Source organism: Coloeus monedula (genome assembly GCF_965178545.1).
Source record: "Coloeus monedula genome assembly, chromosome: 15".
In the NCBI taxonomy this organism is placed as follows: Eukaryota; Metazoa; Chordata; class Aves; order Passeriformes; family Corvidae; genus Coloeus; species Coloeus monedula.
The window spans coordinates 2,528,379-2,555,654 of record NC_138795.1 but is presented as its reverse complement, the minus strand read 5'-3'; the positions used below and the strand labels follow the sequence as shown (position 1 = coordinate 2,555,654).

Genomic DNA, 27,276 nt, shown 5'->3' with positions numbered 1-27,276 from the left:
CCACTTGAGGCTTTGGCAGAGCCTCAGGGAGGACTGGCTCTCTGTCTCCTGTTCTTTTAAACAGCCTGAGAATCACAGGGGTTTGTTTCTTTGCCATTGGGTGCTCCAAAGGACACCGTCGAGCTTCACAGAATTGAAATCTGAATAACTTTTGCCTTTTCTTCTTAAATTTCATATATTTTTAAGCATGATTTTATTTTTACCCCTGTACTTTATCCAACTTTTGAAAATAAAGCAGCAAGAAGCCTTTGATCTACATCAACCCCACAACCCTAAATCCCAGGTCAGCTCTGACTGTGCTGTTGAAGTGTGGTCATAGCCAGTGTATCTAACCACAGAATGTATTTTCTGAGCAAATGTTTAGTAAAACTCCCATAATTTTGCTGAGTAAGAGCTCACTGGGATTGATCTGCTCAGGGAAGGAACACCAGGGATGAAAACGTACTGTTCCTTTACAGTCACAACACCAACACAGCAATAAACACTATCTCGCCTGGAAAATCAAGCTTAAAACAACAAAATCCTTGTGCAAATGGTGCACAGAAAAACCAGAACTCTCAGCTTAAAATAAGAAGCTAAAAAGTAACGAGAGAGAGGGAAAGATTTGATATTAATCATTAGGGCACTGATTCCTGCTGGGTTGAAGATCCAAATGAATGAGTGGGCAAGAGAACCTGATCCTGGAAATAAGCTCACAGAAAAAAAAAAAAAAGCAGGAGTCTGAATCGAAGATAATTTTCCATTTTTGTACACTCAGGGCTGTAAGAGCAGAAGCAAACCTGTACATTTTCCCTTCAATCTGGAAAAGCATCAGCCCAAGGCTGGAGAGGCAGAGACAGAACACAAAATAGGTGTCGTAGAGAACTGAATGAAGCCTCTCTCCCTTCCTCTCTATCCTTCCCCATCCCTAACCCCCCCCAAATCTACTGCTCTCTGTGATTTCACGGTTTAGCACATCTGCAGAAGCTGCAGGGACAGGGCTGCCCCGCAGGGAGGTTCTTGCTCTGCATCTCCCGCCCCAGCGCTTGGCAGAGGCGGGAGCCGTGCAGGTGGAGCAGCAGGTGGGCAGCTGAGTTTGTGCAGCACAATGAGCTGCTCTCACAGATGCTGCTCCAGAGCCAGCCCTGCTCCCAGGGAGGCTGTGGCACGTCCTCTCCTGCGCTGGCTGGGCTTGGGGGACTGTCCGAGCAGCGGGGGGGAGCAGGGATGTGCTGCCTCCCTCCAGCACGCTCTCCTCGGCAGATGGTGGCTGTGCTGCATCTGCTCCTGACAGAGTTCTCCGTTTGGGCCCGATGCAGCTCTTTAACAGCACTTCAGTGATCTCCTGTGAGGAAAGGCTGACAGGTTTGGGATTGTTCAGCCTGGAGAAGGGAAGCTTTGGGGTGAACTTCCAGTACCTGAAGAGAGCCCACAGGAAAGATGGAGAGACTCTTTACAAGGGATGGAGCGACAGGACAAGGGGGAATGGCTTCAAACTGACAGAAAGCAGGGTTAGATTGGATCTTAGGAAGGAATTCTTCCCTGTGAGCGTGGGGAGGCCCTGGCACAGGGTGCCCAGAGCAGCTGTGGCTGCCCCTGGATCCCTGGCAGTGTCCAAGGCCAGGTTGGACGGGGCTTGGAGCAGCCTGGGACAGTGGAAGGTGTCCCTGCCCATGGCAGGGGGTGGCACTGGGTGATCTTTAAGGTCCCTCACAGCCCAACCCGTTCTGTGATTCAGGGTTGCCCTGGGAAGACAAACCCAGCCTGTGCAAGCAGCACCTGAAGGACTTTGCCAGTTTCTTGTCTCAGAGCCTTCAAAGCAAAATGTTTGAAAACCATGATAAGCAGGTAAATGTCTACTCTGGGGTGATGATCAGTCAGGATCAGCTGAATAACACCAGTATCTATTATCAAACTTTGCCCAACATAATACACTCAACCCCAAAATTTAAATCACTACAAAATTACTCTCTTTAAATAAGGTGGAAAAGTGCTGTGAGAAACTTCTTTTTATTTCACTGCAAAGTACACAGTCTACTTTTTGGGTTTTAGCTGCAATTCATAGAAGACTGCCCTGGTTTACATGAGGAACTGGGGAATGAGCATTCCCTGCAGTGTGACTGCAGAGGGAAAGAAATGACTTCTCAGAAAGGGCCAAGTTCGGGATTTCAGCCTGCACTTTAAGCAGGGGCTAAGAGTAAAGTCCTGACTGCTGGAATTGTGAAATCTCTGTAAGCAAGTTTATAAGCAAGTGCTAGCACAGCTGGCAAAGGCTTTCAGCTAGGAAAAAGTTATTCCACTGCTGAAGACGTGCAGGAGGGAGCAGATGAACTGAAGTCTGAAAAAGCACAGCAGATGGGGGCTGTGTGGACTGGAGGCCTGTTGAGAAGCCACTGCAATATTCATTGAATAAACATGAAGGAGTTTAGGTCTTTAGACCAAAATGCCTTAGCATTGGCTATTAGTAAAATTTTTTTTCCTCTGTTTTTTTTTCCTGTTGCCTTCACAGACTGGAGTTTTGCAGACAGCTACAATGAAAACTGCTGGAAAGGCCAGACAGAGGGAGGAGATGGACCTGGCACATAACATGCAGTGAGGAGACTGGTTTGGGATGGCCTAGTGGAGCACTTCAGCCCAGCAATGGGTTTGGGAAGCAGCTTGCACTGAGCAGAATGCAAAACTCATATCGGAAAAGATGCCTGTTCATAGCAGGGCTCCACTAAAAAAGCTTGTGTGCAAAGTCAGGCCACAAACAACTGACCAAAGGAACTCCAAAATCGACATTGGTGCAGAAAATGAAGGTAGGGAATGAACGTAAATCAGCCAGACTCCCCCAGGGAAGCAGAAAGAGGGGTCTTGTTAAAGCACCAGCTGTTAGCTCCCATCTGTGTGCAATTTCCATTCCTACCCTCTCTGTAGGATAAAGCCCTTCCAAAAAGGATTGTGAGTGAGCTGGCTGAAAACTGGAGGAGGCCCAAGTGCGAGCTTGTGGTGGGTGTCCCACAGCTCAGAGAAGACCTTGTGTTTCCCACAGGGGTTTGAGGCCAGATGCCATTTCTAGGCAGTGCAGAGGCAAAGGTCACCAGTGACAGGATTGCCCAAGTGTAGGGAAACCACACTGGGGATACCAGAAGTTGCTGAAGCAGCAGAGCCCCCATCCCAAACTGTCCCCAAGGCCCAGGCAAAACCCTGGCCACTCAGCTGCCATCAAAGGTAGGACAGTGACAGCCTGGAAACCACACTGCTGATAAGGAATAACTCTGCCCCATGGAAAACGTGCACGGCTCAAGTACATGGGAACTGCAAGAACTAAACATAAACTATAATTATCAGCCACATCAGGAGAAATCCAGCTCTGAGTCAAGTCATGATACAAGCTCATGTCTGTATAATAATAAATCATACAGATATGGCAATAAAATGACTGCTGTGTGCAGGGCTGTGGGGCTCTGAGTGACCTTTCACCTCAGCTACCTGTTGTTTTACCATGGTGGACTGTAGTTAAATTAACTGAGAAAGGAGCTGGTTTGGAGGGGGTTCATCTCTCTGTTAACTGGACATTTCCAGTGGGTGGGAGTAAGAACAATTGCTGACTCTGGGAGCAACTCATGGTTTCCTCACTGTCCCTCCAGGGTGACAAAGATGAATTGCTCCTCATGTGGACTCTGAGTAAAACTGTGGTGAGTCCAGTTCATGAAACCCATTAATGATCCTCCACATGTTTGTGCCATTTCTACAGACTGGTGGGAATCAGCTGCTCCTGCTGGACCAGTTCATGCTGGTCCAAAGACCATGTTCTGCAGAAAAAATGACATAATCAGGTAGTGTCTGGTGGAAAGTCAGACCACAGGGACAGAGGTCAGCGTGCCTGGTGTCACAGGAGAAGAGGCTGGCTCTGAAACAGCTTGGTGAGGTATAGCCTGGCAGATGTAGCAGCAGAAGGACGAGAAAGGTGTAATGTGGCTCTCATGAAAGGCCAGTTATTTCTCCAGAAGTGAAGAATTTGGGAGCCAGCCCTCATCCAAAATGAGGCTGCACTAAAACCAGAGTGAGCCCCCCAGAAGCTCTGTCATCATCGTGCTGGTCAGATGGCGAGGAAAGAGAAAATCACATTCTGGAGCACAGCCAGAGGCAGCTCTGAACTGCCTGAACTGCCCTCAGCAGACCCAACTGCAGCAGAACGAGGTGCCAAGAGACATTTGGGCACAAGGATTGTCTGTTGAAGCCTTCATTCACAAATAAATCCACTTTTACCCCTGCAGCAGACGCTCAGGATAGGACACAAAGTGAAATATGTTCATAGTTTAAATATGGTGCCATCAGACTAAAACAGCACCCAAGTATCAAAGGAAAACAGTGATAACCTGCTTTACTGAACGTCATGCAAAGCCATAAATGTTCAAGAGATACGTCAGAGAACGACACGCAGCCTAACCCAAGGTTTGATAAATGAAAACATCCTCACACAGGTTATGTTATTTCTGCCCTTAAAACACAGAGTGAACTTTTGGTAGGAGAATAACAGACTCCAAATAATTTTAATGAGACAAAAGATGAAATTTGCAGAGACTAGACATCAATTTGAGAGAAATCATAGCCTCCTGGCAGGAGATTTAATCATCTGATTGTTTCAGGAGACAATTTGGCACAAGAGTTATTTGTAGGCTGCAAAAAAATTGTACAGGTTTGTTCAAAACTTCACAGAAGAGGCACAGAACTCTTATGTTAGCCAATTAACAGGGACCTTTGACTGGAAAAAAGAACATTCAATCAAAATTGCCTAAAACAATCCTTTCTCATGTATCTGAACTCAAAGGACTGCAAAACGAAGCTGATCTCGATTCACCAACCCAGATCCTGCTCTCTTTTTAAGTCTGTTGACAGACAGAATATTCCCTGGACTTGTTCTTGTGAATCACTGTCACAAGGGCACTTTGAATTTCTCCTCAGTGCTCTTTAGCCAGCTGAGGACATCTGTGCTGAGCTCTGCTTTCCAGGCACACGGGGAGGAATGTGTGTGGACACAGATGTGTATCCACACTCCTCTGAGGGTTCCCCGTGTCAGGAGGGCTCTGCAAGGGGTAGCCCAAGCTTTCCATACCTAACAAATCCTACCCAGCAATGAGGGAATTAAACAGCCTACTTCTTAGCAAATACAAACCCAAAGATTTGGTCCTGCTTAGTACATTAAACCTGCCAGAGATGTTCACTGAAAGAGAGGCAAACGCTGAGGGAACTCCATAACCCTGCTAGACAGACGCAAAAAAAGAACTTGGAAATACCCCAGTGTGTTCCAACAGCCTATAATGGGAGACTGGCTGTGGAAGAAGAATTGCTGGTATGATCTCAGGACTCAAGCCACTGTAGTCAGCCAGTCTGCCCACAACGATGGGCCCAGCAAAGACAATACCAGCTCTATGCTCACTGATAATCCAGACCCAAACACAAACTGCATCCCCCTGACTGACCACACCACACAAGTGGGCAGAAGAATGTGGAAATCTCAGGAAGATAGCAGGCTACCTGCTCTCCTAGGTCCAACAGCAGGGAAATTTCTTTTGCTGCTCTCAAAAACTCCTAATGGGGTCAGCTGAAATGATGGATGTAAACAGCTCCTCCAGCCACAGGCAGTGCCGGATATTCCTTCAAGTACTAAGCTCCTGTGGGTATTACACAACTGCCTCTATTCAGGAGGCTAAAAAGGAGTTCAGTCCTGCTTGTATATGCTGGAATCATTACGTACAGTGTTCCCATAAATCATATAAATGAGTATTACTGTGTCACTGCTTCGGACGGCTGCTGTTATTATTGAAAACCCTCCTGGCAACCCAAGCCCGGTGCCATCCAAGCCGAGGTTGGCCTCAGTGCAGTTTGTACTGGGCTCAAGTCTGTGCCCTGAAAAGTTTCCCCAAAAGATTTTGGCAGTCGAGCCTGCTGTGCCCATTCTCCATCACCCAAGGGTGACACAGGTTGACACAGAGCCCTGTCACCAGCCACTCACCACAGGGACCTGTGTTCCCCTCCCCTCAGAGCAGGGTCTGCTCCACATCCGAGCCTGTTTTCCACCTGGGATGAAACACCTTGTGTGACACAGGCCACTGGGGAGAGCCACCCCAACCTTCCTGCTGGGGATATTACAGGCACAGAAGAACCTCAGCAGAGGCTCCCAGGGCACCCAGCAGAGCACCCAGAAGCCACAAAAGCACAGGCAGTTTTTACCTTGGCCAAAGAACCACCAGTTATCAGAACAGACACTTGACTCATCACAGAGACTGGAAAAGGCAGAGAGGAGTCCCGGGAGGCAGCAGAACACCATGGACACCCTGTCTGTGGTCTTCTTCTGCACATTCCACCCTCAAGTCAGTTCTGTCTGAACCTCTCACCCACACACTAATTTATTCCTGCGGATTTTCAAGAAATAGAAATTCTGAAACAAGATGTACAGAAAGTTTAGTACTTGGTGTTAAAGCTAGCATCCATCATGTCAGTTCTCCCTCTCCAATGAATTTGTTCTGCTTGTTATTATCATCTGTCTATATTCATAAACAATGCCCTCATGATTTTTTCCATGCCTATTTATTTCCTCACTGACTTGGTTTCCCGAGGCTATCAGAAAATTACATATAAATATTTATGTAAACAGATCTCTATTTTGAAACGGTCCCCAGCTACTTCTAAATGCAATATGACGTCAACCAAAAATCAAGGCATGCTTGGCACATGGAACCCACTACTGACCATGAAAATGGGTGTAGCTGAAATAGCTCCAGGAAAGGACCCACCAAACTCATATCCAGAATGTATTTCAGTAAATACAGGGCCCAGGATTGGTACATGGACAGGTAAAACTCTTGGGGAGATGGGAGAGCAATTTCATGAGGGGCTATTCGTGCACCAGCCAGATGTGCTGTTAGAGCTGCACTGCAGCACCACAGCTTATTTAGAGGGTGAAAAGATTGAATTGCACTCCTGGACACATTTCCAGATTAAAATCTGATGACACCAGGACAGAGAAAATAGCGAATATTAACTCTGAGGGTTTTTCGCACAGAAAACAGCATCCAGCAATTCTTCCATTTTGGGTTATAAAGTCATCTGGAATAAGGAGGAAAAAACCTTCTGAAATAATCCCTTTGCAGACATGAGAAACTGCCATGTACCGCCCCATGCTGAAGAGCCCAGCTATAATCCAATCTTTGCTTTCTGCTGACTGGCTAAGCTCTGGTGGTTTATGATGTCACAGGAACCCCTCAAAAGAATTATAGCCTTTTAGTCAGCTCTGAACCACGTATTATTATGAATACTAAACTGCTTCAAATAGTCTATTGGTCCTGCTCTAACATTAGACAAAGTCTCAAGCAATTACCTATCTCTTCAAGGAATGTGTTTTTCTTGGCGTGGGATCCCGCTGGAAGCAGGAGGGAACATTTGTGGATACGCCGGGCACAGCTTCCCCAGAGCAAGCACATGGCAAGGTACAAACACCAGGACAGGGCTCCCGTCCCCACAGCCCCACAAAACAAAAGGCTTCCACCACAAGCAGAATCTAATCTTAACTACTCCTCGTAAAAACACGTTAAATAATCACAGATAGGGGAGATGCAGGCGAGAGGAACATCGTGGTGGCAAAGTTACTGCAAGTTTGTGATGGGTTAAAAACTACATTAATTTGAAAGCAGGTATCAGCATTAGCCCTGAAAAAAGAGAGGTTCAAGCAGGTTTCTGCATCCAGGTGGTCCCAGTAGGTTCCATGACAGCAGCAGGACCTTAATTTGTATTTTTAAAGTTGCCTGTTCCAGTATTGGTAGCTGGAACAGGGCCATGGCTCCGTGACTCTGCTCACCACACTGAGCCCTGATTTTTCAAAGTCTGGCTCATAACTGTTAAGATTTGGAGAGTCTTTTTAGTGATAAATTGACAAGTAACTATTTACTTAAAAGCATGTTGTTTTTTAATGTGAATTTCAACTCACAGTACTCATTATTCCGCAGGAAGCATACAAACCCATAAACTGTGTCATGTAGGTCACGGATGCAATACCTCTTAGCCAACCTGATTAACAGGCTGTGCTGTGTGTCAGAGCATCTGCCCAGATCCCATAGGAGTGAAAAGAGACGTCCTACCAGGCCATAGGAACAGCTGGACCTCTGGGTTAATTCTTGTCTGATCCAACTGAGAAGTCCCAAAGCACTGGTAAGACCATCTATACATAAAAAGTGAAATGTGGGTATGGAAGCCCGGTGAGAGCCCAAGGCAGGACTGCAGAGATGATTTTCTCTCTCACTGCACTTAGCAGCCCTGCAGCCCTGCACTGAATTTGTTGGGTTCAACATGAAAACAAAAACTGACCCTTAATTTCATCACCAGCTGTTGGCTTCTGCACGGCCATTCCCGGGAGAAGCAGATCCACTGTGGATCCCAGGTCAATCCAGCTGAGAGCCAGGACTGGCAGGCAGGGCAGCTCCAGAGCGTTGCATTGTTTGGGCTCTGATTGTGGAATCGCTGCCGTGCAGTCGCGCTCTGTGGGCGGTGACTCCGGTGCTATAATTACCATTCTAATTACATTGGCACGTTTCCTTCTTGGCGAGCCCCATGGAATTACAGTCCCGTTACCTGACCTGGGTTTCTGATAGTCCTACCACAACGGGCTGGAGCGTTTTTCTTTTGGTCTGGCCATAAGCTGGTAGGCTTAGTGTGAATTGGAAGGCCAGGAATGCCAAGGTAGGGTTTTTTTCTGTTGTCAGCATCTGCTTTGACTGCAAGTATCACTTGTGGCTCCCTCAGGAAGTGAGGAGGAATGGAGGAACCAGAACACTGGGAGGATCTGGCACTGCAAAGGAGAAGGGACTAGCAAACCTTGCCCATCTTTAACTTCTGCCTCACGTAACTGCACTGTAAATACACAAAAACTGGGTGTGTCTGATAAACATGTCAGCTGGGACACTTGATGAAATCATTTGCACTGGGCTTTGGCATCAATGTCATAGTGGTAATTCTCATTTCCCCTGTAGCTACTGTTTCAGGATTTGGTGGGTTCAAAATCTCAAAACCATCCTGTGTTGCAGGTGGAACCCAGCTCGCCTCTGGATTTGACCCTGCCCGTAACTGAGCCCATGTTAACCTCGAATCACATGAAACAAAGAGGATGCTTTATGTACCACGTGGTTCTCAGGTGTGGGACCCAGAGAACTCTTTTTTGCTCTCTCCCAAACCCAAACAGAATTTCTGCAGAAGAGCTGTGAGGAGTCTCCATGCTCCTCCAAGCAGGATCCCACACTGCAGCCCCAGGTTGGGAGCCAGAGCTGTGTCCCAGCAGGCTGTGGTCTGGAAGAAACCAGAGACTCCACTGCAAATCTTTTGCAGATCCTTCTTTTCTTTACAGCACTCAGGGGGATTCGGTTTTGGTGACCTCGCTGAACATTTCTCTGAATCAAAGCTGCTTCTTGAAACCCCATTTTGTTCTGATCTATTTTTCTCCCTGCTAATTCAGAGCCGACCTGGGAATACGGGTGTTACAGGATGTCCAGCACTTCTCTGTGTCAGGCTGCAGCTGCCTGAGGTAGCCACTTCACTCGAGGAAATTATTTGAGGTTTTCTAAGAGCCTCTTGACAGTAGGTAAAGATTGTTTCAGCTTGCGGGAGTGCCAGCTAGAAGCCTTCATAACCTGAATGACATGCAATGTCATGAAAACTCCTGCTAAAACTCACTCTATCCTTGCAAGATGCTGATTCTGACATCAGGGTCTGTCATTTCAACCATCACAGAGCAGCTCGTCTGGATGAGAACTGGCAAACTGGAGATTGCCTACAAGTATCTCCTAGCAGGAGTCCCTTCCATGGATTATTTTAGTTAAGAATGTAACTCTCCACGTCTTACAGATCTCTTCCCCGTTCTCTCAGGGTGGAAAAAAAATGTACTACCGTGAGAAAAAGGGAGAAATGGATGAGTTTTGGCCAAAGCTCTTCTGTGGTGACTAAGCAGACTGCAGTCTGATATGTCTCAATCTGAACAGCCCCATTTTGATGACCCTGACACACATAATTACCAACAGAACTTCCAGTTTTTCTTTAGCTTGTGCAGTAGTCCCAGAAATCCTGACTGTTGGGCATTATCTGCCTTATATGAGCCATAATCACATCACATTTTTGTTTATATCCACCAGTAATAGAAAACAGGCATATCTTTAGTTTGACTTAAAGAATAAAGTAAATACATAATTCTGGCAAATTGTTTGGAATTATAGTTTAACAGCATCTGGTTCAGATATTCTGTAGTAAATTGTTGGCACAGGCATTGCCGCATTTTTTTTTAATTATTATTATTTGAACCAAAACGTTCTCAGAAACATGTGTTTTTCGTCCAACTTCCATGTAATCCATTTTATGACGGCCGCAAAGCTGACGAGGTTTGAAATTTAAACTACCTGGGCAGAAGGGATTGTTTCTGGACACTCATTACACAGCTGATTAACTGAGGAATAAGCAATCCTGGCATGCTACCCGGCGTGTCGGTTGCTTTGGCTTTTCGTCTCAAGGAGTTGTCTTTCTTGAAATACCTCCCCAGGTACAATGTGTACATTCCACCCTGTTTTGCTCACAAATTACATACCTGTCTTTTATGTCAAGTCCAATATAGCTGCACCAGGTTTTCTTATTCCACATTAAAAGTAACCAATTACTTGAGTAAATACCTGTTTTAAAAATATCTCCGAGTGGTTTCCTGCTGCTCTAAATACTGAAATATTCGGCAGCATTTCTGACTCTTATAAATCTTTCCAATAGTTCATATTTTATCAAAGAAGCCAGATCAGCTTTAAACCTGGTGCATTACTCATTGAGAACATTTCTCAAAGACATGATTTTTACACAAGCAACCACGAAGAGAAGGTCTGTATCATTTTTAATATAATTAGCTCTGACTTTTCATGCATTTCATTTTCTGTGACTTTATTGTCAACTTCTGCTCGTTCCTCATAAAAACTAGTTACCAGAAGTTCAAAATTGATGATGAGAGGGGAAAAGTGGCTTAAAATACAACCCTTTGAAGCCTCCCAACAGACCTACATTTACTGAGCCTAACAGGTTCTCCAGTGTCGAATCCCATTTCAGTCACTGTCAGCAGCTTTATTCGCACCATCCGAGAACCAACTTGTGGGAATTAAATCAACATGTTCCCAGAGCAGGTCCCACACCAGGAGGAACCAAGTCCAAGAGGCAGCTTCCTCCGCTCTCCTGACCACTTTCCCAGCAGGGCTTTGCAGCTCTGGGCTGGCTTCGTAATGATGTGTCATTTGCAAGTCAGCACCTTGCACTAAGCCCCGAGGTGGGAAAATTACCCAGGAGAAGAGGCAACACTAAATTCCCCTGTCTTGCTTATTTCCTCAAGTCTGATGAAATCCCACTGCGCTGCTGGGGCTGCAGAGCACAGCTTACTCTAACTCTGCTGTGAAATGTGTTTAGTCACAGATAGAAAACCCAGAATCCAGACCTTGGCACACCTTCCCCACAGCATCCTCTTCCTTTTTGAAGTCATCGGCCTCTCCGTCCTTCAGAACTGGGTGTGCTCGCTCTCTCCCCGTATGCTGTAGCCTCTTGCACAGCATTCCTTAGCCTTCATCTGCCTGCAACAGCCTTGCAAGGACACAGCCCTCTTAATAGTCATGAGGGCAGCTCATCTCCCTAAAGACGCCAAACAATTAAATGCTTCCCATTTCAAGGCAGTTGCAAAATGCTCGTGCCACTGCTTGATTGTATGAAGCCTTAATCGAATTATGGAACACTCTTAAAAAGTGTATGTTAAGTGAAGGGAGCTCAGAGAGTATTTCTGAAAGCCAACAGGTGTTCAGAACTTCTGGAGGGAATTATGATCCTCTCCTAAGTGTTACTGCTCAAATACGTCCTCAAACACCTCACAACCATCCTGCGGTCAGGCTCCTGTGGCCACGCAAGATGGAGCAAAGCTGCAGGCTCAGTGCCTTTGGGATCCAGGCATCCCAAGCATCCTGGAAACCAGCCCCTAAATCACTGGAATTGGTAAGTATTCTATAAAATTACCTGGCGCTCCGACTGGCAGTTGATCATGCTGCCAGGGAGCGAGTTACACCACGCTCCAAGAGACGCCAGATTTGCTGGAGCATGACTTGTGGATCACGCGCGCTCTCCCTCACAGCACTCACCTTTAAAGTGCAGCCACAGCTCCCTGCCTGCCTAAGGAAGGGCTGGAGATGGGACCAGGTCCTCTAATCCCAGGAGCACCCTGAGGAGTGACCTCGAGAAAGGAAAGCAGGGAAAAAATCCCGCAGCTCTGGGTGCCACCCGCCGCCCAGCTCTGCGTGCTGAGCAGGAGGAGATGGGAAATGCTCAACGTGCTGACAGCCGGCAGATTTCTTCCCCAAAGTGACACGAGGAGGGGCTATTTTAGGCACGGTTTTGGTAAGGAAAAGATGTTAAAATAACCTTGGTTGGAGCGATTAATACAATATGGGCTGAAAGGGAGGAGCAGCCCACCAGGGCAGCCAGGGCTGCAGGGTTCGAAGGACACAGTCTAAGAAGTTATGAGACCTGACTACAGAAATCAACCAGAGGAAGGAACGGGGGGTCTGGAGGATGGAGAGTGCACAGAATTCAAAAGTCAAAAGGGCAAAACCCATCCAAAAATTTTAACTTTAAAAAGAGGCAGAAAGATTGATGAGGAATGGCTGCAGGAGGGCATCAGACCGAAAGCAGCAGGGAAAAGGCATTAGGAGAAAGCGTCATTTGTGAGGCACCAGGAAAAAAAAATATTTTATATATAATACAAACTCTCTGTTTAGGAGCAGTGCACTGGCTGTCACCTCCTACAACAGAGAAAAACTGCCATCCCTTAAATTCTCCTGCCCGAGTTCAGCTCATTCAGCCCCTGCTCTTTGAACATTCGAAGTAAGTTAGACCTAGCAAAGGTAATTAAATAGCAAAACTCTTCAGCAGTATAAATAGTAAGAGCACAAGGACAAAAGAAGGGCCAGGCACTCCGGGTGAGGTTAACCTTGAATGAAGAAGAAAAACCTATTCCTTTAATAGCCCTGCTGTCAGAAAGGGCAGAGCCCATCCCAGGGGCACAGGGGCTTTGCAGACATCTGCACTGGCACAGCCAACTCCTTAGAGGAAAGCTGCAAGTTGCAGTTCCGAAGGCAGCAGCATGCTGATAAAAGGGAATTTCCACACGAGCTTGGCACCACCGTTAAGAATTTCAACCTTAAAAAGACGTTGCGATGTCAAACCCTCCGGAAGGATAAAAAAAAAAAAAAAAAAAAATCGAATAAAACTTCGCACGGCTCAGCCCCAGCACACAAACCCGCGGGCCTGAGACAAAACCAGGGAAGGCCGAGGCGAGCGGGGCTGGCTGGGGGCTGCGAGGGGGTGTCAGGACGTGCCTGCTGGTGCGTAGCCGTGGAGCCATGGTCCTGCGGCGCGGTGTCACGTCCCGCCGAGGAGACCCTTGCTCGGGGAGGTGTGAGTGGATTTCCTCAAGTGCATTTTGACAGCTGTGAGGAAGCGGGCGGCAGCAGCAGCTGGAGACATTCCTGGCTGCGCCCCCCCCGGCGGGACCCCCGCCCCCGGCACGGCACAGCGCGTCCCGGCACTGCCGGGGGCTCGGGGGCTGCAAGGGAGGGGGGCGCAGGACCGCATGGGGCCTGCGGGGTCTGATGAAACATCTGATGTGCATTACGGCAGGGCAAGGGGAGACACGCTCGCCCCTCCCCAGCCAGCGCGGCACTTCTCATCACCTGCTACGGATTTTCCTACGTCGTCCTGGGCTCTGTGTGTGTGTGTGTGTGTCCCCCCCACCCCGCTTCAGCTACCGGACAAAAGGCAGCAGCCAGAGCTGGCTGGGGGGGTTGCAAGGGTGATGCTCTTCCCACGGTGGCGGAGGTCTAGGGGGGTTCTCCCCCCGGGAAAGCAGCGCCCGTCCCTGTTCGCCCATCCGGGTCTGCACCCAGGGCATCACTCTCCCCCCCCTCAAGTGATGTATTTGGCCCAAATCCCCTCGCAGCAAATGGTACAAAATCCCAGGGTGGGGGGAAAAAAAAGAGGGAGTGGAGGGTTTCCAAGAAAGTCATTGCAATAGCTGCTCCAGAGACTGAATTTTTTTTTTTTTTTTTTTCTTTTAGATCAAGTCTTGCCATGAGGCGGCAGTGCCGCAGGACGGCCGGCGCTGGCAGCCGGCTCCCAGCACGGGCACCCCGCTGCTCCCCGCACAAGGCCAGCACCGGCTGGAGCACCCCGAAGTTGCCTGCAGAGGGGGTGGGGGGACCGCCCGCTCTCTGCTTCCTCCCTCCAAAGCGTGTCAAAATCCCGCTTTTTCACCTCTTTTTTTAACACAATTTTTTTTTTTTCCCTATCTCTCCCCCCCCCGCCCCGGCGGGTGCCCGCTGCCCCCCGCACCCCCATCCCCCGGCGCGGCGCGGGTGGGGCGGGGGGCGGGCGGCTGCAACCTGCCGGCGGGGCAGGGCCGGCCCCCGGCGGGCGGGCGGAGCGGGGCGGCGGCTGCCATTGGCCGCGGCGCGGAGCGACACCTGCTCGGCTCCCTCATGCGAGTGACACCGGGGCTCGGCGGGGATATTTGAGGCTCCCTCCGGCACCGCCGCCGCCACTCCGCGCTCGCCGCCGCGCCGGGCACATGCGGTTCGCGGGGCCGCGGCGAGCAGCGCGCTGGGCCCGGGTGCGGCACCCCGCGGGGGAGGACGCGGCGGCGGCGGCGGCGGCGGCGGCGGGGGGAAGGCGCGACCATGTGCGCGGAGCTCGGCGGAAAGCTGGTGGCCCTGGCCCTGCTGCTGGCCAGCGCCCGGGCGGCCGCGGGCACTGAGGCCACGCACCCGCCGGAGGGGCCGCAGGACAGGACCCCGCAGCAGAAGGGGCGCCTGTCCCTGCAGAACACAGGTACGGCGGGGGGGCACCGGGCTGGCCTCTGCGTGTACCCCCTCCCCTCGCTGCTGCTGCTTCTGCTGCTGCAGCCGCGTTGAGTTATGACAGGCGTTTTATTTCGGTGTCCGACTGTCAGGCGTAAATCATCGCAGGAAATCGGAGCTCGCTCCTAATTACCTTTAAAGCCCGGCTCTGCCAAGCACGTGTTGCCCGTGCCCAGCCGCGGCCCCACGCCGGGCTCGCAGCGGCCCCGGGGTGGCCGGAGCCCCGCGGAGATGCTGCGAGCCCGGGGAGGAGAAAGTTTCTCGGCGCAGCGCTTGGAACCGGGTCGAGGGCTGGGGGCAGCCGGGAGGGCCGAGGGATGACCGGTGCTCTGCCTCCTCCGGAGGGAGCCGTGCAATGATGCAACGGGCCGGGGGTTTCTCTCCTCCTCTCCCGCCCCCCGCGCTCCCTCCCCCGGGTATTATCTGCCTAGGAAGAGAGAGCTGGGGCGTGCACTTCGCTGGATCGCTTCCCAGCCGTGCAAAGAGAGAGCGCGGGATCCAGACGCTTCCCTTCCCCCCCTCCTTCATCCCCCCCCTCCTCCTTTTCTCCCTTTTCCCTTTTTTTTTTTTTTTTTTTTTTTTTTTTTTTTTAACACTCTCCGTGCTGCGAGACGTGTTTAAACACACACGAGCAGGAATGCACGAATGCCCATTAGGGACTGCCACATGTGAATCACGGCACTGTGCAGTTCTCAGCACGCTGGAGCCAGGACATGTGATCCGGCAAAGGGTTTGCATCCGGATGCCAACACAAGCACCACAGCCGCGCTCCCGGCCCCGAAAGCGCCCGGCTCCGCGCTCCACAAAGGGCTCCAGTGCCCCTTTTCTCCCCCCCCCGCCCCCCCCGTGCGGGTGTGTTTGCGCAGCTTTCCGCCTGTGGCTCAGACAATCCCTAGATCCCACCCCGGGGCTCCCCTGTGCCACCCCCAGATGCGCTTTCAGGGCGGGTAGAAGGGGGGGGAAAAAGTGCGGCGGCAGTGATTTGGGTTTGAGCTGGTGGGGGGGTCGTGAGAACTCCGGCAGGCTCCGCATTTACATCCGCGGCTCCTCTCTGTGCCTTGCAGCGGGTGGAAATTAGACCGAAAGTTGCTGTAAAGACTTGCAAATGGACCGCATGGCAGAGGGGGAGGCTGGGGATGGCTGAAACACGCTGCGGTTCGAGGGGGATTAGGCTGGCTCCCAAGGGCGAACTTTAATTAAAGGTACCACAGGGCACAGAGTACAGGAATTCTTAGCATCCTCAGTTCTGGTCTAAAAGCTGCCCCTGTTTAACTTTATCCCCAGGCTTTTTCAGCAACCACCTTCCCTCTGGCAGTACTACTACATCCATTTTTTTTTAAAGGACCAGATGCTGTCATGTTAAGAATTAGATTTTTGGGTTGGTGGGGTTGTTTTTTCGGGTTTTTTGGGTTGTTTTTTTTTTTTTGAAAGTGAGTATTAGACAGCATTTTTTGCAGTATTACATAACATCTGAAAGAGCAGAATAAACACATATGCAACAGCTAGCTCCAGTACATCTCTTTTATGTACTACATATGTAAATATAAATCTATTGATTTGTACATAGCTGAGCACACAGTTGCATTTTTGTCCAACACTTGGTGCAAAGGACTTTATGTATCATTGGGAGTTTTACCATTAACTTGACAGACATCCTGACAGGCAAAACCCGGTGGTCTGTAAAAAACATTGTGCTGAATGGCCAGAAACTTGCTCAAAGTACCAAAAATGAAAAATTTCGGCTGGCTGGGTCCTGGGCTTCTCGTTTTAGCACTTGAGTTTTCTGGGGGGGCTTTGCACAAGCCAGAGAGCAAAACTCATGCCTGTCCTTTGCTCCTGAGGAATTCAAGAGCATGAGACAGTTCTCAAGTGAAATAGCTTGACGTAAGCATAGTGGATTTGGCATTTACTTCTTGGATATCACTTTCATAACGTAATACACCCAAGTTTTGGCCTAATTCCTGCAAAAAAACGGGCACGCTGCGGGTACAATTAACCATTGTCACGCATTTTTCTCTCAAACTGATGCTGGTAGCAAAACAACTCTCTCCCCCCTACCCACCACCAGTTTTTCCATGAAGAGTTCTTCAAATTAACTCTAACCAATGCTCGTTTTAGCTGAAATCCAGCACTGCCTGGTAAATGCTGGCGATGTGGGATGCGGAGTGTTTGAATGCTTTGAGAACAATTCTTGCGAGATCCGAGGCTTACACGAGATCTGCATGACATTCCTGCACAACGCTGGAAAATTCGATGCCCAGGTACCACGGGGAAATGTCCTACCTGTCTGCTTGCTTCTGACACACACATGGCATGTACTGCAGTTCCTTAACACCTCTTTGCACAAAAAATTCCCAGAGCGAGTCTACTTTAGCTGTGATTTACTAATTCACTAGGAGGAATTTTTCTGTTGGAAGGTCCAGAATCAGGACCTCAGGACAGTAATAAAGCAGCGGTGTGCAACCTGTCCCAGGAGACAGGCTGCAGCTCCCTGGATCCCTTCCACCTACTGTACCCAGGATAACTCCAGCAGAGCACTTCATGGAGCCAAACATGGTTTTAAGAAACACTGGGTGGCTTAAGCCTCTACACCATGTTTGTTCAAAGCCAGCTCTGAGATGCAGCTTGGGCTCCCAATTCATTTAGAATTATCTCAGGATTTCCCAACAGGCAGTTCACTAAAGTTGGCCCTCAAGACTTGCACTCAACCAGCCCACACAACCCCCTAAAGCTGCTGTACTCAAACAAGCCTCGGTTCGAGCACTGATGTTAAAATACGTTACTTCCATGGTATGTGCTATTAAGTTTGTCTCCTTCATTTTCTCCCCAGACCATTTATGCATCATTGAGACATCCTGTTATTATGTCTTGTAAACCTCCTCTCCCATTTCAGTGTGGAGGGAAGGGAACATTCTGACGGGCCAGCGGCATTTGGCTTGACCAGGCAGTTTACAGAATAACTTGACTGAAAGCACCAGCTACATGGCACTGCCAAAAGCGTGGCACAAAGTAGAGCTGCCCTCAGGATCCAGCCTGTCCCATGAGGGGTGGTGGGACTGCCCAGTAGGGAGCACTTTTGAAGGGCTGGAGCTTTCGGTTCAAATGCTCAAGGATGTAGGAAGGGCCTGGTTACTCATTAAAATGGGACTCGCTGCTTTTGTGGGTATCTGAAAACCTTCGACTTCATTTCCAAGTGGCTTCCAGAAAACACTCATTTATTTTTGCACCATATTTCTGCCTGTGAAGAGAGTTGACCACAGAAGTAGAGAAGGAAAGTTGGGAAGGCAGGGAATGGTGCCTGTGGAGGCTGAGAGTAGCCATGGATGCCAGATCCCCAGATACAGCTCATCAAATCCAGCCTGTTTCACGTCCAGGCAAAGATTGAAACCCCTGGAGCTTTGTTTACCATGAAGGTGACTTCAGCCTCTGCTGTGACATGGCTTTTCACAGCTCCTCTCTGTATCATCTCCAGTGATTTCAAGCTGCATTAAATGACAAGACTAACATTGGCCATTTTCTGTTCTCTGCTCTGAAACCTGAGAATTTATGTCAGTTTGGGTTTATATAAGAATTCTCTTTTTCATCCCTGTTTGCCTACTGTGCTGTGTTTTGTTTGTTCCTGAAGGGAAGGGCAAGAGAGTGCCTTTAGTTTGGGAAATAGGGAGCTCTTTGATCAGCACGAAACATTTCTGGCTTGAAACAATTTGGGGACAACATCTGCTTGCAGGTCTGGGTGAATCTCATTTAGTGTCAGTGGAGCTGGGCCTGTGCACCCTTGGGATAAAGGGGAGCAAGGATTTGGTCTTTGTGGAGCACCTGTGTAGAAGAATCTGAGGCTGATGAAAAGGTGGAGGCAGTGCAGGGAGCTTCCATGGGCCTATTGCTCAGCAAAGTAAAGGGAGTCTGAGCAGAGCTGCAGCTCCAGAATCTGATAAAAGAGGAAAGGAAGGGATGGGTTTGATGCCCACCAAGCAACTGAGTGAAGGAATCCCAAACAGTGGTTAAAGAGATGATGCTAAAACAGCTTTCCTCCACCTTATTTTTTAGCTTCTTAATTTGATTTTCCTAATCTCACTTAGAATTTCTTGCAACAGGCATGAAGACACTGTAAGATTATGATTATTATTATTATTAATGCTGATTTGAGTCCCTCTCTGAGGAAGAAAATACTGATAAATGGGGAATAGGGCAGGTGCATATAGATCGTGTCTCTGAGTTTGTAAACTACTTTTAAAGTGAAAAAAATAAACCCTACAGTTACTGAATGGGTACCTGCTTGTGGTCCTGAGGAGCTCAGCCACGACAGGATGCCCTTCCTTTGTGTGAACCTGTTGTTCTGCCACCCTGGAAGCAAATTAACCCAGTAACTCCAGCACTGAATTACTTCAAGGTGCTCACTTTTGCTCTTTCCCTCGTTGGGCGTTCAGCTGTTGGGGCAGAGGAAACCTCAAAGTACCAGTGAGGAAGCTCTGGGTGTTTCAGGTCTACTGGGATAGCAAAGCTGGGTAACTTGGCATGGTCTTTAAGGGCAGAGAAACAGAGAAGAAGGGGAAAGCCATTAAGTGATACCCTTAGCACTGTAATAACCCTTGACATTGTCCTGCAGAGAAGCAGCTGGCTGGGCATAAATCAGCTGCTGTGCTTAATGGACAAAAATACAGACCTACTCCATTTCTTTCCTTCTCAGGGAAAATCCTTCATTAAAGACGCTCTGAAGTGTAAGGCTCATGCCTTGAGGCATAAATTCAGCTGCATCAGCCGTAAGTGCCCTGCCATTAAAGAGATGGTGTTCCAGTTACAGCGGGAGTGCTACCTGAAGCATGACCTCTGCTCTGCTGCCAAGGAGAACGTCCAGGTCATTGTGGAGATGATTCACTTCAAAGACCTGCTGCAGCATGAGTAAGTGCCTCCGTGCTGGTGCAGTCAGAGCGTGGGAGCTCCTTCCAGGAGTGCCAGTGGGCTGTGCATCTGCCCAAGAGCTGTTTCACCTCCTTCTGGCCTTAAGCACCTCTTGTTTTCTCATGTACAACACCAAGGTAAAGCTTTCTTTGCAGGGCCCCTTGAAGTTTGTGTACAAAGGGTGAGATGTGTGGAAGGAGGTGAAATGGGTTGAAGTTGGATCTGCCAGTCCCCTTGGTGCTCTGGCAAATACTCCCTCAGTGTCTGCCACTTCCACAGGCGTCTCTCAATGGTTTTTTTGCTTTCTGAGCTCAAAGGCATCATTTTGGCCCCAGTATCCTGTTAGAGGTGACAGCTAGAGAAGGGGAAAGAAGGTTTATGCAAAGTTGTCAGCAAGATGATAATTTCTTCTTTAAATACATACTTTGAAATGTCTTGTAGTTAATTGTCCCTGAAAGAGCTGCAGTCCCCCAGGTAATCTCCCATTCATCTTACTCTTTATTAATCTCAGATGCTTTTTAATAAAACATGGGGTTGTACAAAATGAAGGCACAAGTCAGATTTTTGAGGACTTCATTCCCCTGACTGGGAGCACAGCTGTCCTCCAAGGAATGGCAGGCACAAATCCTACTTGGAATTGATCAAAGCTGCTACATGACAGCAACAAACCAAGCACAAGCTGTTTGTACTGACTCTTTGTGCACAGATGCAAAAATCAGAGCCTGTTTTTCTTGCAGGTGAACATCTCACTCCTGAAACAAGAAGGCTGAGCCAAAGCCTGGCATCAGGCTTAACCTTAGAGCATCTTCCTACCACACCTCTGTGCCTTGATATTAGCACAGAAACTCCAAATCCCAGCAGTCATGACAGAAATTTTTTTACGGAATCACTTCTTTGGGAATTTTAGCCTTGCATTTTATTTTCCTCACTATCCAAAGGAGCTGTGCTCTGATTCCCTTAGTGCTGAAAACCAACCCCCCCCCCTCCCCAATACTTCAGCTGCAGTCACAGAGAGATGCTTCAGTGCCAGTTTAGTCACATAAATCCTATGCTGTGGTTTGTTCAAGCTGGACATGGTGGCCTGAAAGCAAGGCCCTTTCCCTGGACATTCCTGAGGCTGGGATCAGAGGCATGGCTGGGGGCAGAGCTGCTGTGCCCAGGGCCATGGGCAGCATCCTGCTGGCTGGGGGAGAAGGGCAGCAAGGCTCCATCCTGCCCAGCAGCACCTCTCTGGGCACTGCCTGGGCTGTGTCAGCAGCTATAAATTGGGTACTTGGCACCAATTAACCCCCCCCGCACCATTTGGGGATGAAAAGAACTGTGTGAGCCAAAAACCTGTCCAAAGAGGAATGAGTTATCCCTTATTTTATGAACGGGCTCAAGCAGGAATGCTCAGAAGCAGCTGCTTATTTCTGGGGAACTGAACTGGGGGTTGTTGGTTGAGAAGAGAGGGTCATTCAGCTGAACACCTATAATTTGCATGATCTCATTTAGCGCTTCCTACGCTCCAGCATCTCCCAGAGTGGGAGCTCGGCTCTCCTATGCGGGACTCCCCAAATAGAACCAGCCAGCCTCCTCCCCTCCCCTAAATTTAGAGGCCATCTCTGAAGCTCTTGAACTAAGGAACTTGTTCGAGATCAATAGGCAAGTGTGGCAGAGCTGGAAATAAAATCACGTCTGCTGACTTGCAGCCTTGTGCTCAGTTCAGGTACTCTGGTCAGGCCGGCTGAAATGCAGAAAGTAAAACAGGCAAGGAGAAATGGGCCGGTATTAATGCACAGGGCTCTGGCAGGCTCTGAATACCTGAAATATTTGGCAGCTGAGCCACTTTTTAGTCATACCAGCGACCTTTTTTCTTACAAAGATTTCTGCAAAGGTTTTGCCCGATTTTAAGAACTCATTTCTTTGGGGGGAGGGTTTTATACCCTTTTGCTGGACCACTTTGTATGCAACGTGCTCAGCTCTCTCTTATCTCCTACTTTACATTTAGAACAAAAACCTAAGAGCAGAGAAGCAAGTGGCAGCTCTCAGGCTTGTTCTCTGTTTTGTTCTGACTGTTCTCTCCCGATGAGTGTTCGGAACACGGTCAGGCGGCGAAGCCTCCTCCTGAGTCAGCTGTGGGGGTCAGGCTGATTTGCTATGGTGGAAGTGGTGACAGGCCTTGGCAGATTGGTCCCTGCTGCATTCCAAGTAACTTTTTTGTTGGGTTTTTTTTTTTTTTTTTTGAGCAGCAGGAACAATCCAACTATGGATTGTTGATACTTTGAGATAGGGGAATAGGTGGCTCTCCAAGATTAGCGATTCAAAATGAGTTTAAGCAGTTGGGTAAAGTCAGGCACTGATCATAATCTGTTGCTTTTCCTCGTTTCTTCTGACTTAAGTTAATAAGAAGAGATTTAAGCTTGTCCACAGCCCCCAGAGCTGGTGGATGGGGTGCCCAGGAGGTCCATCCCCACCACCCACCCCACACAGCCATGACTGCTGACCCCCCGGGCACTTTTCCACTTGTGCTGTGGATGGTTCCTGCTGTGGAAGATTTTTAAGCACGTCCTTCTGGGCCTGCAAGCAGCTGAGCAGTTGTGTCAATAGACAACATCAATATTGACCCACAAAACTTGTGACCACAACTATTTTAAAATTGCTGCACTCGGTGACCTGTGCCTGAGAAGCCCAAGTGCCGTGCTTGAGCTGCTGGTGCCTTGGGGACACTCAGGGGTGGGTGGGAAGCACAGAGGGGATTGAGCCAGGGCATGTTTCGAGGCCTTGTTTGACTGGGAAAAGATGCTGAAAGCTCTGTAAGGAAATGAAGAAATAAAACTTGGTGTGGGAAGAAAAAGTGCCACCGAAGTGGATTCCATGTGTCTGAGCTCTGTTCAGGCAGATCCTGAGTCCAGATAGGATCTTGCCTGTGATGGAGATCAACACCCAGTGCTCCAGAAATGATGAGGAAAGCCAGAGAATCTCTAGCTGAGTATTTATTGCTTTCGTAGAGGTGAGAAAATGCCTCCCTCTTGCAGACTGGTGGCTGGTGAAGGCTCTGTACCTACCATTCACCCAGACCCTGTTTGGTGAAGCTGATGGCTCTGGACAGAAGCAAGTGTCCTGAGTATTAAAGATGGAAGGGTATGGAAAGAGTTGGAGACAGAAATTGTGAGATGGCTCTTTCACTTGCCAAGCAAGACCTCATCTGTTCCTCTGGTGAACATACCAGTTGTCCCAGACTATCTCCAGGGGGAGAGCAAGCACGATGAATCCAGAGAGGCTTTGACAGGATGCCACTGTGCATTTCCTGCAGTGAAATGGCTGATCAGAAGATGGGATTTTACATAACTGACGTGGTGCAGAATTGCTGCCGAGTCAGGGGGTGCCAGGGGCTCACACCACTGGATTTGCTGTGCCCAGGGAGGCTGAGGCAGATTCTTCACCGATTCCCTTGGATGGTTTTTGACTCTCCTCTCACTGTTCCCTTTACCTCCAGGCCTTACGTTGACCTAGTGAACATCCTGCTCACCTGTGGCGAGGAGGTGAAAAAGGCAATAACGAGGAGCGTCCAGGCCCAGTGTGAACAGAACTGGGGAAGTCTCTGCTCCATCCTGAGCTTCTGCACCTCGGCCGTGCACGGAGACGCCGTCCTGGGAGCCGAGAAGAAGGCGGGGGAAGGCAGCAGGGCCGGTGCTGGCCGTGGGGACATGGTGGCCCACGCCGAGCCCGAGCACAGGGAGAGCTCACGAGCAGCCAAGGGAGAGAGAGGTACCAAGGGCCACTCCAACGCCCGGGTCAAAGCTGGGGGCCACAGTCCCAAAGGGGCCCACGGGATCCTGGACCGGGCAGACGAACTGTCCGACTTCTCCGACATCCGGAGGTGAAAAAAGGCACCAGCTCCCCCTTCCCCCCCGCCCTCCCCCGGAAACCTCCTCCCTTGAGTTCCATCCTCCCGTCTATGGACATTCCAAAGCATTTCCCATTCAGAGGTCAAGCACAGGGCATTGCAAGATATCTATGGACCTCGGCATCAGTGTGTATATAGTAGCAAAGGGAGAGCAGTGGCAATGGGTTATCGATCCAGCAAACTCGACACTCGGGTGGCAAAATGTCTCCAGCTAAATTCTTTCCCCCTTTTTTATGAAACGGACATCATCTGAAATTTAGGATCTTGTTTGGGGGTTGTTGGGTTGGGTTTGGGGTTTGGTTTTGGGGTTTGTTTTGTTTTGTTTTTTTTCCCTTGGTCTCCTTGGCAGGGGAGAAGGTTCCAAGTGGGCTCTGCCAGACTGCATGTGGCTGCTTGTGGCTTAGCACCTCCAAAGGTTTAGGGCACAGCCTTACAGCAGATGGCTGAATTCCAGGGGGATTTGGTTTCTGCCTGTGGCTGGGAACACCAGAGCTCAGGGCTCTCTATGTGAAGCTCTCTAATGAAGTAGCTGCCCCGTCTCTGGCACAGGAACCGTGTGGTCTGGAGCTCCACCACTTTCTCTGAAGTAACTTCTGAGCCATTGTTCCCACCTGGGTGACGCTGCCTGGTTTTAAGTGCCCCCTGTTAGTTTTTTAACCACTGCATCACTTGACACTTGCTGATCACAGAACCATATCCAGTCACTTCACAGGCAGGTAATCAGCTTCCAGACAAGGCAACGTGACTGTTAAGACTTGCACAGGGTGAAGGACCCCCAGAAGTATTCTCGTGGACCTCTGAAAACCCTGTGCATATTCTCTGCTTCCATCTGCCCCCTCAGTGATACAGGTCTTCCACCCTTACAGCCCAAGCCTAAAGGGGCAGGTGTGGGCTCAGACAGCAAAGGACCCTATATATCCCCATATATTTAGTTATTAGGGCTGCACTGAAGGCCCATCAGAAGCCTGTCTCTCCTTAGCAGGTGTGGTGTGGTTTGCTGGGATGTGGAGCCCCACTCTAACCTGCCTATAGCTTGGTTTATCCAAATGCCAAAGACAAGGAGAGGGGATTGACTTGGGTTTTTTAATTCTTGTGCAGGTGACGATGATCAATCTCCACAGAGCGAGTTAGTAAAGGTGAAGAGTGTCAAGAGCTTATTGTCTTTAAGCAGTTTCAAGTGTGAACGAGGTTGTTTGGCCATATCTCTCCTACCCCCTATGCAATTGTAATTCTCAGGTTGCAGCTCTGCAATCCTTTATTCCCAGATATTGTACTGGAAGTGGAGGCTACAGCACCCACAGGGACAGGAGGGTGAGCTCTCAGCTTCCTCTAGAGAAAAAAGGGAGTTTTTCTTAGAAAGTGGAAATCACACCAGGGATTAGAGCCTTCTCATTTAGAAAGTTTGGGAGGAAAGCTGTGGGGGCAGGAAGGAGGTTCAGCAGAGACAGAACGTACCCAGTGAACTAACGTACGTCTTGCTGCATGGTGGGAAGGAGCTGCATAAACAGGAGAGGGTGTTGGAATTTGGCTACAATTTCCAACTCGGATTTCAGTTCCTGCTAAGTGAGCACGGCTCCTAATAGCTCCAGTCAGGGTTTAATGCAGGGATCCACCCGCAGAACTTGGAGGCACTGCTTTAAATAGCAGCCACGTAGGAGGCAAGAGGGGACAGTTGAGTTGCAAAGGTGTCTCCGTGATCACCAGGTCTTTGCTTAAAGACATGGCCTTGATCCCACCTGATTTTAGCTAAGTTCTGTCATGACATTTTCGTTTGGTTTCAGTGGGAAGAGCTGGGACCAGGCCAGGTGCTGTAGCAGCAAAGACCATGGAGATGGTGCAGTGAGTGTGGCATCTGCCCCATGGGGCTGGTGACAGCTCTGCCAGCCCTGGGGCACCCAGGCTGTCCCACAGCAGCTTGGTTTGGGTCTGACTCTCTTGGCCACCTCCTCTGCTCCAAAAACCTGCTGGTGGTACCCCTAAGAAGGCTTCTGGTGTGTGCCTCCGTGGGTTCCCTGCAAGTGTCCTCTCCCCCTTGGTGGCACAGAACCACCACGAAGAACAAGCTCAAACCAAAAAGACAATCCAAGCATTTTAGCACAAAAACAAACAATAAAAAATTAAAAAAAAAAAAAAAAAAGCAAACACAAACCAGAAACAACAACTTGCTACCAATGTTCTTGCATTGAACTAAAATAAGATCCCTCTGTCATTAGAGGTCTTGATTCATCAATGGGAACCAAACAGAGATCTACATCTTTGAATGTCTCAGTCAACATATCACCTCAGCATGCATACAGTTTTATTTGTATTCTTTGGTTCTGTGGGGAAAATTGTGTATTCCCCTTGTTTAATCAATGAAAATTGGGGAGGGGGGGTGGACAAGCTGTGGGTGGGAGGGATTTTTGTATAAGGCATCATTTTTTTTTTTTCCTCTGTGTGTGAAGATTTTATGTGTTCATCTACTGATTCCACATATGCTATTATTGTAAATATTTTACATTTCTATTTATTATAGTGTCCCCGTTTAAAAAAAGAACACTGCTGGCTATGATAATTTAAACGTATGTCATGACCTGTGTTGTATATATTCATGCCACTAGTATGGGTTTTTTTTATGTTTAAAGCTGCGTAAATATAGTTTTATACAGTTCCATAATGTTATTGACAGCATAAATCATTTATTTATTGTTAAACCTTTCTTTCATATCTAACAGATAAGGGTGCGTTTTACCTGAGATTATTTTATTGTGACATCTACATAGCCTTAATTCTTTATAAAACAAAAAAGGAGAGAAAAAAAAAAAAGTCCATTTAGATACTGTATGATGCTTTAATTAACATTCCTTATGAACTTGCTGTTCATGAAGGAGGTTTAGCTTAAAAGCCAAGGTATGAATGTTTCCTTTATGCTTTGCATCTGGAATGAGCCTTGTTCTGGAGTGAAAATACTGCGAGAGAAGCAAAACGCCTACAGGAAAAAAGATAGCAGTAAACCCTGGAAAATGCTGTCCTAACTTACAGTGCTGAACTAAAAGGAGGAAAAAAAAATAAAAGGAAGAAATAAATAAAAGACAAACTGTCCTTAATTCCGAATCTCTGGGAGAAAAACATACTGGTTTTATCTCGTGTAGAGTTTGCAGCCAAATAAGCTTGTAAATAAAGAAAATGCATATGGCTTTAGACAAAGCTCTGTACCTTTCACACACTATTATTTTCCTTAAACACTAATAAATGTTTTGAATAAGTCTGTGGCTGGGTTTTGTTTAGCTGGAATTTCAGCTGCTGGGAGATAAGGGGGTAGGAAAAGCCCTCTGAAGCTGAGCCAGCAGCTGCAGCCAAGGGGGGGCAGAGGTGATTTGTCTGCTCGTCCCCCACAGCCGGGCAGGGACAGGACATGGGGACAGAGCCAACCCTTCCTCTAGAGCAGGGCACAGACCTCAGCCCTGGAGTGTCATTCCCCAGGAGAGGGAGACCTCGCTGGCTGCTGATGTGGGACCTGGAGGCTGAGTTTGAGGCAGAAAGGGAGATGCAGAACCAGCTCGAGGGCGGAAAACAGGGAGC

General features: G+C 48.7%; 1 protein-coding gene across 1 annotated transcript; it reads left to right on the top strand.

Annotated features, from left to right (window-relative positions):
• Positions 1 to 14,672: 14,672 nt before the first annotated feature.
• Positions 14,673 to 26,074, top strand: STC2 (stanniocalcin 2). The gene is made up of 4 exons (XM_082291582.1): positions 14,673 to 14,898; positions 17,046 to 17,188; positions 19,615 to 19,826; positions 23,305 to 26,074. The coding sequence occupies exons 1-4, from the start codon at positions 14,748 to 14,750 to the stop codon at positions 23,690 to 23,692; spliced, it is 894 nt and encodes a 297-aa protein (XP_082147708.1). The 5' UTR covers positions 14,673 to 14,747; the 3' UTR covers positions 23,693 to 26,074.
• The last annotated feature ends 1,202 nt before the right edge of the window (positions 26,075 to 27,276 follow it).

What these genes read in the sequence shown, in the direction of transcription:
- STC2 (XM_082291582.1), top strand. Translation starts at nt 14,748, where the DNA reads ATGTGCGCGGAGCTCGGCGGAAAGCTGGTGGCCCTGGCCCTGCTGCTG. An exon ending in CCTGTCCCTGCAGAACACAG is followed by an intron (nt 14,899 to 17,045) that starts GTACGGCGGGGG and finishes TGCTCGTTTTAG; the next exon opens with CTGAAATCCAGCACTGCCTG. An exon ending in AAAGACCTGCTGCAGCATGA is followed by an intron (nt 19,827 to 23,304) that starts GTAAGTGCCTCC and finishes CTTTACCTCCAG; the next exon opens with GCCTTACGTTGACCTAGTGA.